Raw genomic sequence first — 15,607 nt, 5'->3', positions numbered from 1 at the left:
GTTGGCATACCTCAGTTGTTGACATGTCTTATGTTGTTGACATGCCTATGTTGTTGACAGGTGTAGATGTGTGGTGGACAGATCTGCATTGTTGACATATCAGTGTTGTTGACAGGTGTAGATATGTGAGGGACAGATCTGCATTGTTGACATATCAGTGTTGTTGACAGGTGTAGATGTGTGGGGGACAGATCTGCATTGTTGACATATCAGTGTTGTTGACAGGTGTAGATGTGTGGGGGACAGATCTGCATTGTTGACATATCAGTGTTGTTGACAGGTGTAGATGTGTGGGGGACAGATCTGCATTGTTGACATATCAGTGTTGTTGACAGGTGTAGATGTGTGGGGGACAGATCTGCATTGTTGACATATCAGTGTTGTTGACAGGTGTAGATATGTGAGGGAGAGATCTGTATTTTTGACATGTCTGTGTTGTTGACAGGTGTAGATATGTGAGGGAGAGATCTGTATTTTTGACATGTCTGTGTTGTTGACATGTCTGTTTTGTTGACATGTCTGTGTTGTTGACATATCTTGTGTCGTTGACAGGTGTGGATGTGTGGGGGACAGATCTACATTGTTACATGTTCACGCGTGGGTCATGTCTTCCGGAAAACATCTCCGTACTCATGGCCAGGAGGAGTTGCCAGGATCATCAACCACAACACCCAGCGTATAGTGGAGGTCTGGATGGATGAGTACAAAGAGTTCTTCTATAAGATCAACCCAGGTCAGTTTATGGATTTCTACTATTCAGTTTATTCAGGTCTGGTAGATAAATCCAGCCAGTTTTATGATTTCTGCTGCGGAGTTCTGTAGAATATATCTAGGTCGGTATATAGAGTTTTTCTATGGGATATATGTAGGTCAGTATATAGAGTTTTTCTAAAGAATATATCCAGGGCAGTATATAGGATATATCTAAGTCATTATCATAAGTGTTCTATAGGATATGTCAAGATGAGTGTGTGGAGTTTGATATATCAAGGTGAGTATGTGGAGTTCTTCTATAGGATATATCTAAGTCAATATAAAGACGTCTTTTATATATCTAAGTCAGTATTGTGATTATAAGTGTTCTATAGGATATGTCAACATGGTCAAGGTGAGTATGTGGAGTTTGATATATGAAGGTGAGTATGTGGAGTTTGATATATCAAGGTGCGTATGTGGAGTTCTTCTATAGGATATGTCTAGGTTTATAGTATTCTTCTACAGGATTTATCCAGCTTAGTTTAGGATCACTAGTTCTCATCTATAGTCTGTTTGGTTCAAAAGCGAACCGATGAATTGCAGTCTAACTCGAAAACTAATAAGCATAAAATACTGGGAGTGCGAAAGGGAGTTCGAAAGGTATGGAGACAGTGCAGCACAGGTTAATGAATCAAAAACTTTGTTGGCACATGTGCACATGCTTCTTGAACACCTGTCTGTCCGTCCCTCTGCACTCCTCCATCATAACAAACAGTGAACTGTGTCAGTGTGTTTGTCATAGTTTGTTAAACAACGTTTTTATTTTAAGGATGAAAAATCTGCAAAAACCTCACAGAGTTGGTATGATGTTTTAATTATGATCAGCGTTTCATTGAGTATTTTATGTTATTAATTTTTGAGTTAGATTGCAATTCATCTGTCCGTGTTTGTGTCCAATGCACTATATAAGGGGATGGTCCTGTTGACGACATATCATCACAGGTGTTGGAAGACATCATTATCAGGGAACGAGACGTCTCTAGCACATGATGTTCTGAGAAAGATAAAGCCATTCTACTGAAGCTGACCCTATCACTTATTCATCAGGTGTAAAGAGCACAGACTACGGGGACATATCAGAGCGACAGGAACTGAGGAAGAGGTTGAAATGTCATAGTTTCCGCTGGTACTTGGAAAACATTTACCCAGAATCACAAATGCCCATTGATTTCTACTCCCTTGGTGAGGTGAGTGCTGTTGAGCCACCATGTGGTAGATTTACGGATTAACTTGTGGTTTACTCAAAGGTCATGATGGGCCTCCACTCCTGCAGTTGTTCACCCATTATGTGGTCGAGATACCGTTCAACTTGTGGCTTACTCCACGGACAAGATGGGTCTCTTTTCTTTTAACAGTTTGTCTTCCATCAGATAGAGTCCTAGATCAGAATGGGATGTACTCCATGCACAAGATGGTCTTCCAACCTCTTAATTGCTGGTCCTTTTGTCAGTAGAGTAACAGCCACAATAACTATGTCTGAAAATAACTATGTTACCACAAGTCACAGCCAATGTTCATGTATTTTGTTTTTCAGATTCGCAACAAGGAAACCAGCTCTTGTATTGACACTATGGGTCGGAAGAGTGGCGAAAAGGTTGGCATGGTGACATGTCATGGTATGGGAGGCAATCAGGTAATTTGTCTTTATTTCAAATTAATATGTTTAACAGTTTTGACAGTCTTAATTGTTTTATTCATCCCAGATCATTGCCCCAACACGTCTCTCAACCTCTGTCCCAGATCAAAGCACATTTCAGTCCTGATCACAGGCGAAAACACACTCTCCAGTTCCTTCCCACCTCTGTCACAGCCTCTCTGTCTCCATCCCAGATCACAGTCTCTCTGTCTCCATCCCAGATCACAGCCTCTCTGTCTCCATCCCAGATCACAGCCTCTCTGTCTCCATCCCAGATCACATCCTCTCTGTCCCCATCCCAAATCACAGTCTCTCTGTCTCCATCCCAGATCACAGTCTCTCTGTCCCCATCCCAAATCACAGTCTCTCTGTCTCCATCCCAGATCACAGTCTCTCTGTCTCCATCCCAGATCACAGACTGTCTGTCTCTATCCCAGATCACAGTCTCTATGTCTCCATCCCAGACCAGAGTCTGTCGGTCTCCGTCCCAGATTACAGCCTCCCCGTCTCCATCCCAGATCACAGCCCCTGATACACCTCTCTGTCTCCATCCCAGATCACAGCCCCTTGATACACCTCTCTGTCTCCATCCCAGATCACAGCCCCTGATACACTTCTCTGTCTCCATCCCAGATCACAGCCTCTTTGTCTCCATCCCAGATCACAGCCCCTGATACACCTCTCTGTCTCCATCCCACATTAGAGCCCCTGATACACCTCTCTGTCTCCATCCCAGATCACATCCCCTGATACACCTCTCTGTCTCCATCCCAGATCACAGCCCCTGATACATCTCTCTGTCTCCATCCCAGATCACAGCCCCTGATACACCACTCTGTCTCCATCCCAGATCACGGTCTCTGTGTCTCCATCCCAGATCACAGTCTCTATGTCTCCATCCCAGATCACAGACTGTCTGTCTCTATCCCAAATCACAGTCTCTATGTCTCCATCCCAGACCCGTGTCTCTCTGTCTCCATCCCAGATCACAGCCCCTGATACACCTCCCTGTCTCCATCCCAGATTACAGCCCCTGATACACCTCTCTGTCTCCATCCCAGATCACGGTCTCTGTGTCTCCATCCCAGATCACATCCTCTCTGTCTCCATCCCAGATCACAGTCTCTATGTGTCCATCCCAGATCACAGTCTGTCTGTCTCTATCCCAAATCACAGTCTCTATGTCTCCATCCCAGACCCGTGTCTCTCTGTCTCCATCCCAGATCACAGCCCCTGATACACCTCTCTGTCTCCATCCCAGATCACAGCCTCTTTGTCTCAATCCCAGATCACGGCCCCTGATACACCTCTCTGTCTCCATCCCAGATCACAGCCTCTTTGTCTCCAGCCCAGATCACGGCCCCTGATACACCTCTCTGTCTCCATCCCAGATCACAGTCCCTGATACACCTCCCTATTTACATTTAGTGCGTGTGTCCTTAAAGGGAAACAACACTCCAAATTTGAGAATGTTAAAATGCGGATTGTCTATTGATTTCGTTGATTCCGAATTTTCTGATTATAAAAAAAATTTTTTAGCAAAATTGACCATTCACATGAGAAATAAAATGCAAGATCAGAAAAATTGTAATTTCTTTCGGTTGAGGTTGACCATGGGAGTCAAATCATTAGAATGCTATTAAAGATAAGACAATATTTGAATCTCAACAAACATTCACTTCTTTTATGCTGTTGTTTGACATTCCCAGATTCGAATCAATTTCATTAATGTTAAAAGTGTTTTCAGAAAAGAGCTTTTCTCCGTGTTTCAGAGTTTGAGTGAAAGACTTACTCACAACTGTCAGATATCTAGTCAGCAAGAACATGTTGTGTGCTCAATATTACCATTGATCACCTGATTTTCTGCAGATGCAAGGTGGCAGTGCTCATATTATTGTCTGTGTCTATGCTCATGAAAACTAGGAAGCATAATTTTGTTTTCTATCCCCATTATACCCTACTGAGCCCTATATGTCTTATATCACTCAGTCATTGTTCGTTGCTTATTTTTCCACGATAAGAATTACATCATTTGTAAGGTATGTAATGGTTTAGAAGTCAGATTAACCAGTCAGAAGCATTACTGGGAGTCACCATACATGGTGTTCGGTTTATAAAAGAAAAAAATGCACGAAGAAAGAAGGGAGTAGTAATTGTCTTGCTTGGATAACTGTTGTTACTATTCCCCCTCTTTGTAGACAAGTTGCTTCCATGAGCCTAAGCTCAGTTTCTTAAGTCTTTAAAACGAATTGGAATACAGTAATTGTAGGGGATAATTAAGATGGCACTGGCTAGATAAGACTAGTGACAGTTGGAGTGTTGTTCCTTTTAAGACAGTATTTTGTTACGACAATTTAAGTTTTTTATCTCTTCTTGCTGGAGGTTTTGCGTTCTTTTATTGTGTTTATTTATGTGTTTGACATTATTGCTGATATGTATCAGTGTAGACACATGTAAAATTTTCTTGCCACTTCAGCTTAGTGAGAAACTCAGCTGAGAGGTATTTACATGTTCACGTAATGTTGCGCATGTTTCGAATGTCGGTCGTTTTGTGGAATAAGAATTTGGTGGATCTAATGTCAAAGACTTCTTCATTTTCAACACTTATAGTTACTAAGGCTTTAAGTCAGAATAAGGATAAATACAACCTGTTGTAGACTTCCACACCATGGCAGCCTTGTAGAAGATTGATTCACAATCCATCACATGATCTGATGACCCATGTTTAGAGTTTCTGTCTAATTATATGTATTACGATGATAAACATTATTTGTGCCAAATTCCTGTGTAATGTCTTCGACTGTTTTCCGTACCAGCATGTTTGCTCAGACATGGTATTTAGACAATAAGCCTGAAGTAAGATGAAACTATTTCAGTGCCACTGGCTGGGGGTCAACCAAAAGTATGAATATTGATTTGTACTAATGCAAATAGGAATGACATGCATAGATTAGCATCTAGCGCTCATGGGTGGTTTAACTCAGTGTAAGTTGTAACTCGTTAGAAAAACAATTTGAGCAAGGAAATTGTTATGGAGTTCTGGCTGTGTGGCGGGAGTCCCTGGTCCACACTTCTTCAGTTATACTGTCATGTGCTGGCATCATTCTGTTCCAGGTGTTTTCTTATACCAAAAAGAAAGCTCTCCAGACGGATGACCTGTGTTTGGATGTCTCTTCTGTGACCGGCCCTGTCAAACTATTTCAGTGCCACGGGCTGGGGGGCAACCAAAAGTGGGAATATGATTTAGAGGTATTGTTGCTGCTTGCAATGCTCCGTAGTCTGCAGAATGTGTCCATGTAAATGAGTGCATGGGAAATTGTTTGTGTCAAGGGAGGCAACTCTATAAGGGATGGTTGCATGATTTGTTTTGTGGTGTATTTCGGCCAAAAAGCAATACTGATAATTTGCCCGTCAGTTTGCAACAAATGATCATTTATATGATGCATTCTGTTGACTTAATGTGTACTGAGAAGGACAAGGGGCAGACAACTGTATCCGTGCTTCTGACAACCAATACAGTCATTTGTTACTGTTTGTCAAATTCATTATTGAACAAGTGTGTATTTGGGGAAATGAGTAGTAATGAGTCATAATGAGGGGTTGGTGCCCGGAGAAATGCACTGTCTGCTCCAGTCTCCATCTCGCTGCATGCGGCTTGTGACAAGTGTTGTCTCTAACAGTTCTGTTCCTTTCAGCTGAGGGCTGCCATCTCCAGTGTGATGCACTTGCATGATTTGTATGGCTGTATGTCTCACTGTCAGTAAATGTTTGTTTTTGATGACCGACTAGGTGTTTGCTTATACCAAGAAGAAACTCATTATGACGGATGAGAATATGTGTGTCCAGGCGCACGGCTCATCAACTGTGTATTTTGCACGGTGCGATGCTGACAACGTCCATTGGGAATATAGTCCACAGGTAGTACTATATGTTTGAGCTATTAGTAGTCTGCAGTATAAGGCTGAACACAGCCAAGACACCAGTAGTGCCACGTACATGTCTGTATGAAAGGTAGGCTTAGTTTTCAGTTCACAGACTTCACAGGCAGCAACCAGCTAGACGTCCTGGTTAGGTTGCTGTAGGCATCTGGCACCATTACATGGCTGAACTAAAAGCACATTGTCAACTGAAAGTCCATGAAGACTCAAGTGTTGATGGTAGCATGCGCTTCACACACATTCCATGTTGACTGACATGTTGGTGCTGCACCACACTTCACTGTATCCATGATTGTTGTTGTGCAGGTAGTAGCAAACACGTCACTGAGAGTCTAGGATGGTTGATGTGTTGAGTCGACAGCAACACTTACTTCTCTGAGGGTCAAGAATGGTAGTAGCACACACTTCACTGAGAGTCCAGGATGGCTGTTGTATTGGTAGTAGCATACACTTCACTGAGAGTCATAATGGTTTTTGTGTTGGTAGTAGCACACACTTCACTACGAGTCCAGGATGGCTGTTGTGTTGGTAGTAGCATGCACTGGACTGAGAGTTCAGGATGGCTGTTATGCTGGTAGTAGCACACAGTTCACTGAGAGTCATAATGGTTATTGCATTGGTAGTAGCAAACACTTGACTGAGAGTCCAGGATGGTGGTTGTTTTTACAGTAGCACATACTTCACTGAGAATCCTGGACTGCTATTGTGTAGGTAGTAGCACACACTTGACAGAAAGTCCAGGATGGCTGTTGTGCTGGTAGTAGGACACACTTGACAGAAAGTCCAGGATGGCTGTTGTGCTGGTAGTAGCACACACTTGACAGAAAGTCCAGGATGGCTGTTGTGCTGGTGGTAGAGCGCACTTCACTGAGAGTCATAATGGTTGTTGTGTTGGTAGTAGTACACACTTCATGAAGAGTCCAGGATGGTGGTTGTTTTTATAGTAGCACACACTTGACAGAAAGTCCAGGATTGTTGGTGTGCTGGTAGTAGCACACACTTCACTCTTGTACTCACCTTGTATCCCTGCAGTACATTAAGCAGTCCATGACCCTTGTACTCATCTTGTAACCCTGTAGTACATTGAACAGTCCATGACTGTTGTACTCCCTTTGTACCCCTGTAGTACACTGAGTAGCCCATGACATATGTACTTGTCTTGTACGAGTTCCATGACTCGTGTTCTTGCCCTGTACCCCTGTAGTACATTAAACAGTCCATGACTTGTGTACTGGTCTTGCACAAGCTCCACTACTCTTGTACTCACCTTGTCCGAGTGGACACAGCAATGACACTGAGTACATGGAACCACAGGCAAACTGTAGCTCAAGTGGGGTTGCGCAGCGTAGAGAAAATGACCAGTCTTCGTATATGCGAGCGAAGCGAGCAAAGGTTGGCAACACATTTCCCTCGCTTCGGTTCAAAAAGTATTTTTCGTGTCAACATAAAGTATCGCCACCATCAAAGGTATACTCCCATTACCTCACTAGGTTGTGCTCTTCGATTTCCAACCCCATATTTAATAATTACTCATGTGAAATATGTTTTATTCAACATTTTAAACGCCACTCGTGGTATTCAGTTCATTCTTCGCCTCCATTACCCCTGCCAGCTCAACGGAGTGAAGGAACAAGAATAAGCAGAAATTATTAAGATATACCATATTGCCTAATTTTATCATGATTCTGTTGGAATGTATTTGTCTCAAGTGTCGGCGTTGTTGTTAGATCTTTTGTAACATTTATTCTACAATAAACACACTTCTGGCGTAGTAGGCGTACGAAGCATGGGAGGTAACTCTTTATGTATTTCATACGGAATAATAACTTGTTCATTCACTGCTTTGAACCGGAAGCTGGCAGGGGTAATGCAGGCGAAGAACGGTCTGATGTACCACGAGTGGCGCTTAAAATGTTGGCGATATTTTATGTTGACACGAAAAATACTTTTTGAACCGAAGCGAGGGAAGTGTGTTGCCAACCTTTGCTCGCTTCGCTCGCATATATGAAGACTGGTCATATTCTCTACGCTGCGCAACCCCACTTGAGCTACAGTTTGCCTGTGATGGAACTACACTCATTCTTCTTCCCTCAGCATTAACAACTAGTATTCTGAGTAACTCTGTGTCTTATCAGTAAATAGACATGTTCATCCTCATGTAAACCAAAAACATCTTCAAGAAAAGATGACATAAAGTCCTCAACAGAAACCCAAACAAAAATTTTTTATGTATGAATGTATGTTGTTCTGTTTGCATGTGTATGATGCAAAGCACTGTCTTATTGTGACACACTGATTGTGTTTGGATAGGTCTTGTGTCTGTATTAATGTCATTATGTTTACCTTCTGGCAGACTCTGACGCTGAGACACGTCAACACTGGGCTGTGTCTGGGAAAACCGTCTGTCCATGACTCAGGGACTCCATCACTTGGTATGTATGTACTCAGATTCATGGTGTAAACACCAGGACTCATCCAGCAGGCATCAGACAGTATGCACAAGGATTCAGACAGTAGGCACCAGGCAGTAGTTACAAGGGATCAGGCAGTAGGCACCAGGGACAAGGCAATCGTTACCAGAGACAAGGCAATACTTACCAGAGACAATGCAGTATTTACCAGGGATCAAGCACTAGTTACCACTTAACAGACAGCATTTACAAGGGATCAAGCAATAGTTACCTGGCAATGTAGTCAGGTAGTAGTTACCAGGGACCAGGCAGTAGGCATCAGGAATCAGACAGGAGTTACCAGGGATTAGGCTGCAATTACCAGGAATCAGGTTCTAGTTACCACTGACCGGGCAGTAGGCACCAGGTAGTAGGTCCCAGGGATCAGGCAGTAGGCACCAGGGACCAGGCAGAGAGAAGATGCAAAGTGTTATCCATTTGCTTACAGTTACATTTGGATACATATGGTTTAGGCTTTACATTCCACATGTCATTTCGAAATAGAAATCTTTTCTGTTAGTGACATATTTACAAGGAGAACTATCCTCTGCTGTATTAGTTTGTAGTAGTTTTTTGTTGAAATTGAATGTTTCTTGACCATAACATCCTTTCCTTCTCTGCAGGAGAGTGCACTGGGTTGCCTTCACAACAATGGCAGCTGAGCGATATGAAGTGGAAGAACTAGTGCATTGTGGGATACACATACGACAGTTGGCCGATGTGACTTTGGCTGTCAGTATGTTTGTCAGATCTCAGGAGTTTCTGTTGTACTTTGTAGAGATATATGTACCTCTGCCATCCAGGGAGATGCCCTCCTTCAACATGGAGTATGTGTGCGTGTAAATGTGTGTCTGAGGGTCAACCAGCGCTTTATATTGACAACAACCATGTTTCCTTGTTCTTGATGGGAACTATAGATAAGAACAAAACAAATATGTAACCCTGTGTATCTGTTGTGACAGTGGTCAGGATCAGAATACGTCCAAAGTGTGCTGCTAATAGACTTGTGTGATGCTTGCTGACAAGATGCTGGACAGTGCTGAATGCATGGACCCACTTGTTTTAAACATGGAGGAGGACTGTTGACGTTCTACCATCTGTCTCTCTCATCATGATTCGTCAATGGGAGCAATGGACATGGGGGATGTTTTGCCATGGATACATGGTAGTATCTTACCATAGCAACATGGATATATGACACATGGTAACATGTTACCATAGCAGCATTGGTATGACACTTAGTAACATTTGCCATGGCAACATGGACATGATACACTAACATTTTGTCATGGCAAAGAGTGTGTATGGGCATGGGCACTGGAAACAGAGTGCCATCAAGGTGTGAGAGAAGATGCCATATACAGAAGAAATCTCTACCATATTTTATATCCTTTTTGTATATTTGGAATTTAGTGTATAATCTGATGGTATTGTGTAATCATCTCATCCCATTGTATGAAGATTTCTTTGTTGTCTATTAGATGTTTATGATTCTGTGAAAGTTGAAAATAACTATTGAAGATGTTACTTCTTATCACAATTGCTTGACCTGCAATATTATACAGTGTTATACGGCTGAGCCTCCCTTAGAGCAACTAGGGTTTACAGAACTGTATCCTGCCTTGGCAGAACAGACCTATGGCCTTTTAACTGACACATCAACAATGTTTCTGTCGTGTATGTCACACTACCGAACACATGCATGTACACAGTCAGAATCCGTCTGCACCACACAGGTACGGCATGGAGTTGTAACTGCAGCCATTGATATCTTGTATCCTTCTATATACCATGTATGATAACATATAGATATCCTGCAGTCAGCCTTGTATAATGGCATATATATCCCACAGTGTGCCATGTGGTATACAAGTTCTATAATCTACTATGTGGGTAAACGTCCAATACTGTTCTGCATGTTAACAGAGCAGCCTTCAGTGTGCAGTAATGATGCAGCCTACTAAGTGGGCTAGCAGATCAGCCACCCTCTGTGTAACCTACTCTCTGTGTGAAATGGTGCAACCTATTAAGTGGTCTAAGAGATCAGCCTACTGTGTTGGCTGTCTGTGTAAACTAATCTCTTTGGGGTACTGGCACAACCTATCAAGTAGGCTAACTGACAACCCACTGTGTGGACTGTCTGTGCAACCTACTCTTTGTGTAATATTATAACCTATTAAGTTGGCTATAAGATCAGCCTGTTATCAGCTGTCTGTGCACTCCTAATCTGTGTGTGTGGTAATGGTGCAACCCATTAGGTTGGATAACAGATCAACCTTTACCTACTGTAAGGGGTAACAGAGTAAGCTATGATATAGGCTACATTGCAACCTTTCATATAATGGTACACAACAGACTGACTCTTAAAACTACTGTGTGGACTATTTGTTAAGTTGTTTCAGAAATATTATGTGTTTTACGTTTCTTAAACGATTGAACTCAAGCAGATGGGTCTGGAGACCAATGTGTAGGCAGCAGCCATGGAGATATGGGTACTCTCATTCATTGTGTGGGTACTCTCTTTCCAGCTGTCCTTGTTATTACATGTGAGTCAGGGTTAACAATCTTGACCACTGCAGAATAGTCTTAAACCACTGTAGGATAGAGCATCTTACACAACTGCAGAATGGAATGTCTTCCACCACTCCAAGGTAGAAGGTCTCACACCATTGCAGGATAGAGCATCTTACACCACTCCAGGGTAGAAAGGTCTTACACCACTGCAGGATAGTGCATCTTACACTACTGCAGGATAGAAGGTCTTACACCTCTGCAGGATAGAACGTCTTACACCACTGCAGGATAGACTTCCCTGGACCACTGAAAGAACGTCGTACACCAATGCAGGATAGAAGGTCTTACACCAATACAGGATAGAAGGTCTTACACCACTGCAGGATAGAATGTCTTACACCACCACTGCAGGACAGGTTGCCCTACATCACTGCAGAATAGGGCATCTTATACCTCTGCAGGATAAAGGTCTTACACCTCTGCAGGATAGACTGCCCTACACCACTGAAAGATAGAAGGTCTTACACCAATACAGGACAGAAGGTGTTACACCACTGCAGGATAGAATGTCTTACACCACTACTGCAGGACAGATTGCCCTACATCACTGCAGGTCTTACACCACTGCAGGATAGAATGTCTTACACCACTACTGCAGGACAGACTGCCCTACATTAATGCAGGTTAGAATGTCTTACACCACTGCAGGATAAAAGGTCTTGCACCTCTGCAGGATAGACTGCCCAACACCACTGGAAGATAAAACGTCTAACACCACTGCAGGATGGAAGGTCTTACACCACTGCAGGACAGAATGTCTTACACCACTACTGCAGGACAGATTGCCCTACATCACTGCAGGTTAGAATGTCTTACACCACTGCAGGATAGAACGTCTTATACCAATACAGGATAAAATGTTTTACACCACTGCAGGATAGAAGGTCTTACACCACTGAGGTATATAACATCTTACATAACTGGAGGACTGGTGGACTTCGACTGATATGCAGTCACTGTCTGATTGAGGTTGACCTGTATGTAGTCAACATCTGGTTGAAGTCGACTTCAGTGCAGTCAACACCTTGTTGAAGGCGACCTATGTGCAGTCATTGTCTGATGGAGGTTGACCTCAGTGCAGTCACTGTCTGGGGAAGGTTGACCTATATGCAGTCAGTGTCTGGTAGAAGATGACATATGAGTCTGAAGGCGGTTAACCTAAATTTTTTTATCTTTCTTTGAAGTTTTCCTTCATGTGCTCCCTGTCCATGGAGGTCAAGTGTCTTTAGTTAGTTGGCAGAATTTGGTATGGATGTGTCTTCTGTTGCTGCTAAGGTTATCCTTCATTAGGACCAGGGTGGGTAAACTCACAGTCAGGGTTAGAATACTGCTTACCAACTGTTGCTGCATATTATTTATTCTACTGACAAGCAGCTACAGTTTTATATGGAGACATAGTATGGTTTTATATAGACATTGACACTGTATAGGATATATATATATTGCTTGTGTTTCATATGTTTAACTCATGTTGGTATTTATATGCATGTTGATTGTTCACCGATTTTATTGCAGACACAGTTGTACAAACACAATGTTGTATACATACAAATGAGAAATTTAAACGTCATTGTACATATGTCTGTCCCCACTCCATGTGGCTGTGCCATACCTACAGTTCACGTCATCATACTGGACAAATGTTGCTGCTGCTGCTGCAGCCTCCACTATCTCTACCAGCATCTGATTTCATGTAACTTCTCATTTGTCAGATTGAAAACAAGCAGGAGGGATATGATTTTCTCCTCTTTCTGTTCACAAGGGTAATCCAAGATTGGAAACAAGCAGGAAGGACATGATTTTCTCCTCTCTCTGTTCACAAAGCTAATCACATCCATGAGGTTACAGAAGAGAATTATTGGTGACATATGTTCACTCATGTTAGCTTGTTCATGTTGCCAGATTCCATGGCAGATTGTAGAAGCATCTTACTGAGCATAGTCTTTTGTTGCGTGGTGTAGTAAAATGATTAATTTAAACTCTGTCATAACAAAGTCATACAGTTATTCTTGATACAGAGTATTGTTGGATGATAGGATGGTGCTTTTTTCAAGAAACAAATCAACACATGCTCCTTTTGTTAAAACATTTTTCGAAGTACAGCCAGGGAAGCAATTGTTGTTGTCCTATCACACATTTTGAAATTAGGGTGAACCCTGTTCTTTGATTTTGTTGCTTCAGAAAGGTCACTTCCACTTACTGTATACTCAGTTATGGTAGTACTGTCACAGGAATATCAGCATAGTGGTTGTGTATAAGATCTATTCTGTATCATCACTGTATGACATTACAGGGGCTCTGGCACAATACTTCGTGTTGGATCTGTGGAAGATTCTGAAAGTTTGATACCTTGTTAACATAGCGATACTATCAGACCCTTCCCACGTGTTGCAGTGTACACAGTTGCAGCCAACACCAGGCAGTGTGTAGCAGGACATGTTTGGAGTGACTTTTTGATACTGTTAGTCAACATCATTGGCTGCATAACTGTACAGCTTCTTTTTTTTTGTGACACTTTAGAACTGATTAGATTGGAGCAAATAGGAAACAAATGTCCGAATCAAAATGGTGAATGATTTTATGGGACAATAGGTCCTGGTTTGGTGAAATGTGTAGTTGTATGTTGATGGTTTGATGTAGTAGAACCAATATGGCCACAGGAGACTAGAAGCATACAGGCTTGGACTGTAGGTTCTCGCTTTGCCTATATCACTGGCATAACAAATTTGGATTTACTGGTGTTGCTTTATATAGCAGAATAGAAGTGTGAACTATCAGTGTAGCCTTACCTTGTGCTTCATCATAATTTCTCCATGTGAAAATCAATCAAAGCTTGAACTGAACAACCCTGAACTCATAATAGTCCAATACAGACAATATTTGGACTGTACCATTGTTTGGTTAAAGGGGTGTGAAATCCTGGATCCTGATCTCCTATCACATTGCTTGAAAGCTGAATTGAAAATGTAAAATTTCAGTTACTTTTAAGAGTTTATTTGACACCATACTGCCCATGTACATAGATGGAAACACTTGAATATGCCATGCAGGAACTCCGCCTGGAACAGGATCTCTGATCTCATGTGAACATAGTTCTTGATTTTGATCACAAGGACTGTGAAAGTGCTCATGTTATAATCTGTTTGAGCTTCAAAGAAGTGATGTGGCAATATTTGATAAAGGTCATGCAAAAGACACAAAGAAACACTTTGATTGACATAAGTGAGCATTCCAATTTGATGAGACTGCCTTAATGGTATAGTGTAGGATGGTCAACAATCATGTAATGATACACCAAGTCTGGTGCATTCTTATTGATGAATGGATCTTGATTCAAGCCAGATGTGATCTCGGCCACCTTTTTTGTTTCATCAGACCAATGCATTTTTTTCAAAGCATTTCAATTTCTTGTTATGGTCACAATGAACAGCTGATGATATTCTCATATTTAGTTGTGTGTTTATCAAGCCCACCACTACACTAGGAGATATCCTAAAGCTGATGTCATTTTAAACCCCTCCCTTTCCCAGTCTCCTGCAATGTCCTTTTCCATACCTACCCCAACCCCCACTGTTGTCTTCTCACTCTCTGCCCAAACCCTCTCCTCACTCTTAATGATTGTTTTGGGTGATTACCCAGCTTATTCCTTCGTGTCCTGAAGCTTAGTCCAATGTGGACATGTACAGGCCATATTTTCAATACACCTTGTTATGAATTTACATTTTCTGAACACTAGTCGGCATGTCTTGCCCATGGAATATTAGGTACGAGATGGTCATCCCTTCAAGACTTTCATTTATGGTTCTATTGTCCACCAGTTTGCCCCCATTCATTGAGTCTGTCTTGTACTAGAGTGTGACCTCCCTGAATATATATGCTTCAAAACAATCAAATAAAAATGCCATTACATTTTTTGTGTGTTCTGTTGTTGACATTGTCACTTTCGTTGTTGTGAGAACATATTTAAGCTTGTTCTGCCAGGTGAACCTGTAAAGCCTGCTGCTATGTGACACAAACATTAGTCATTTGTTCACTGGGAAAAACCGTGGTAAATATAGTATAAGTCAAAATAGGGAACATTATTTTCATAGCTAATGCTTAACCTTTGGAAGTGTCGTCCACATGTTTACAATACCACATATGCCATCCTTGATAGAGCACGCTTGATTGTGCTCCAAGATGTGTTAAGTGTAAACACCACAACCCGGACAAGTTGGGATTTCGATGACACACAGCCAGTGTGGCGCAGGTCA

The 15,607-nt window shown here is 42.1% G+C and overlaps 1 protein-coding gene across 3 annotated transcripts in view; it reads left to right on the top strand.

Moving 5' to 3' along the window:
• LOC137255666 (polypeptide N-acetylgalactosaminyltransferase 13-like) overlaps positions 1–15,266 on the top strand; it is a 54,981-nt gene extending 39,715 nt beyond the window's left edge. Inside the window, exons 10-15 of one of the 3 annotated variants that reach the window (XM_067793144.1) lie at positions 553–733; positions 1,804–1,943; positions 2,291–2,389; positions 6,182–6,310; positions 8,684–8,762; positions 9,404–15,266. In XM_067793144.1, the coding sequence (XP_067649245.1) occupies positions 553–733; positions 1,804–1,943; positions 2,291–2,389; positions 6,182–6,310; positions 8,684–8,762; positions 9,404–9,465 (690 nt within the window). In that variant the 3' untranslated portion in view covers positions 9,466–15,266. Of the gene's footprint in view, positions 1–552; positions 734–1,803; positions 1,944–2,290; positions 2,390–5,506; positions 5,642–6,181; positions 6,311–8,683; positions 8,763–9,403 lie in introns of all 3 variants that reach the window. The other 2 variants (XM_067793143.1, XM_067793142.1) reach the window with 2 other exon arrangements.
• The last annotated feature ends 341 nt before the right edge of the window (positions 15,267–15,607 follow it).

Source organism: Haliotis asinina, chromosome 11 (assembly GCF_037392515.1).
Source record: "Haliotis asinina isolate JCU_RB_2024 chromosome 11, JCU_Hal_asi_v2, whole genome shotgun sequence".
NCBI lineage: Eukaryota > Metazoa > Mollusca > Gastropoda > Lepetellida > Haliotidae > Haliotis > Haliotis asinina.
Note: the sequence above shows the minus strand (reverse complement) of the source record. Positions and strands in the feature narration are given on the sequence as shown.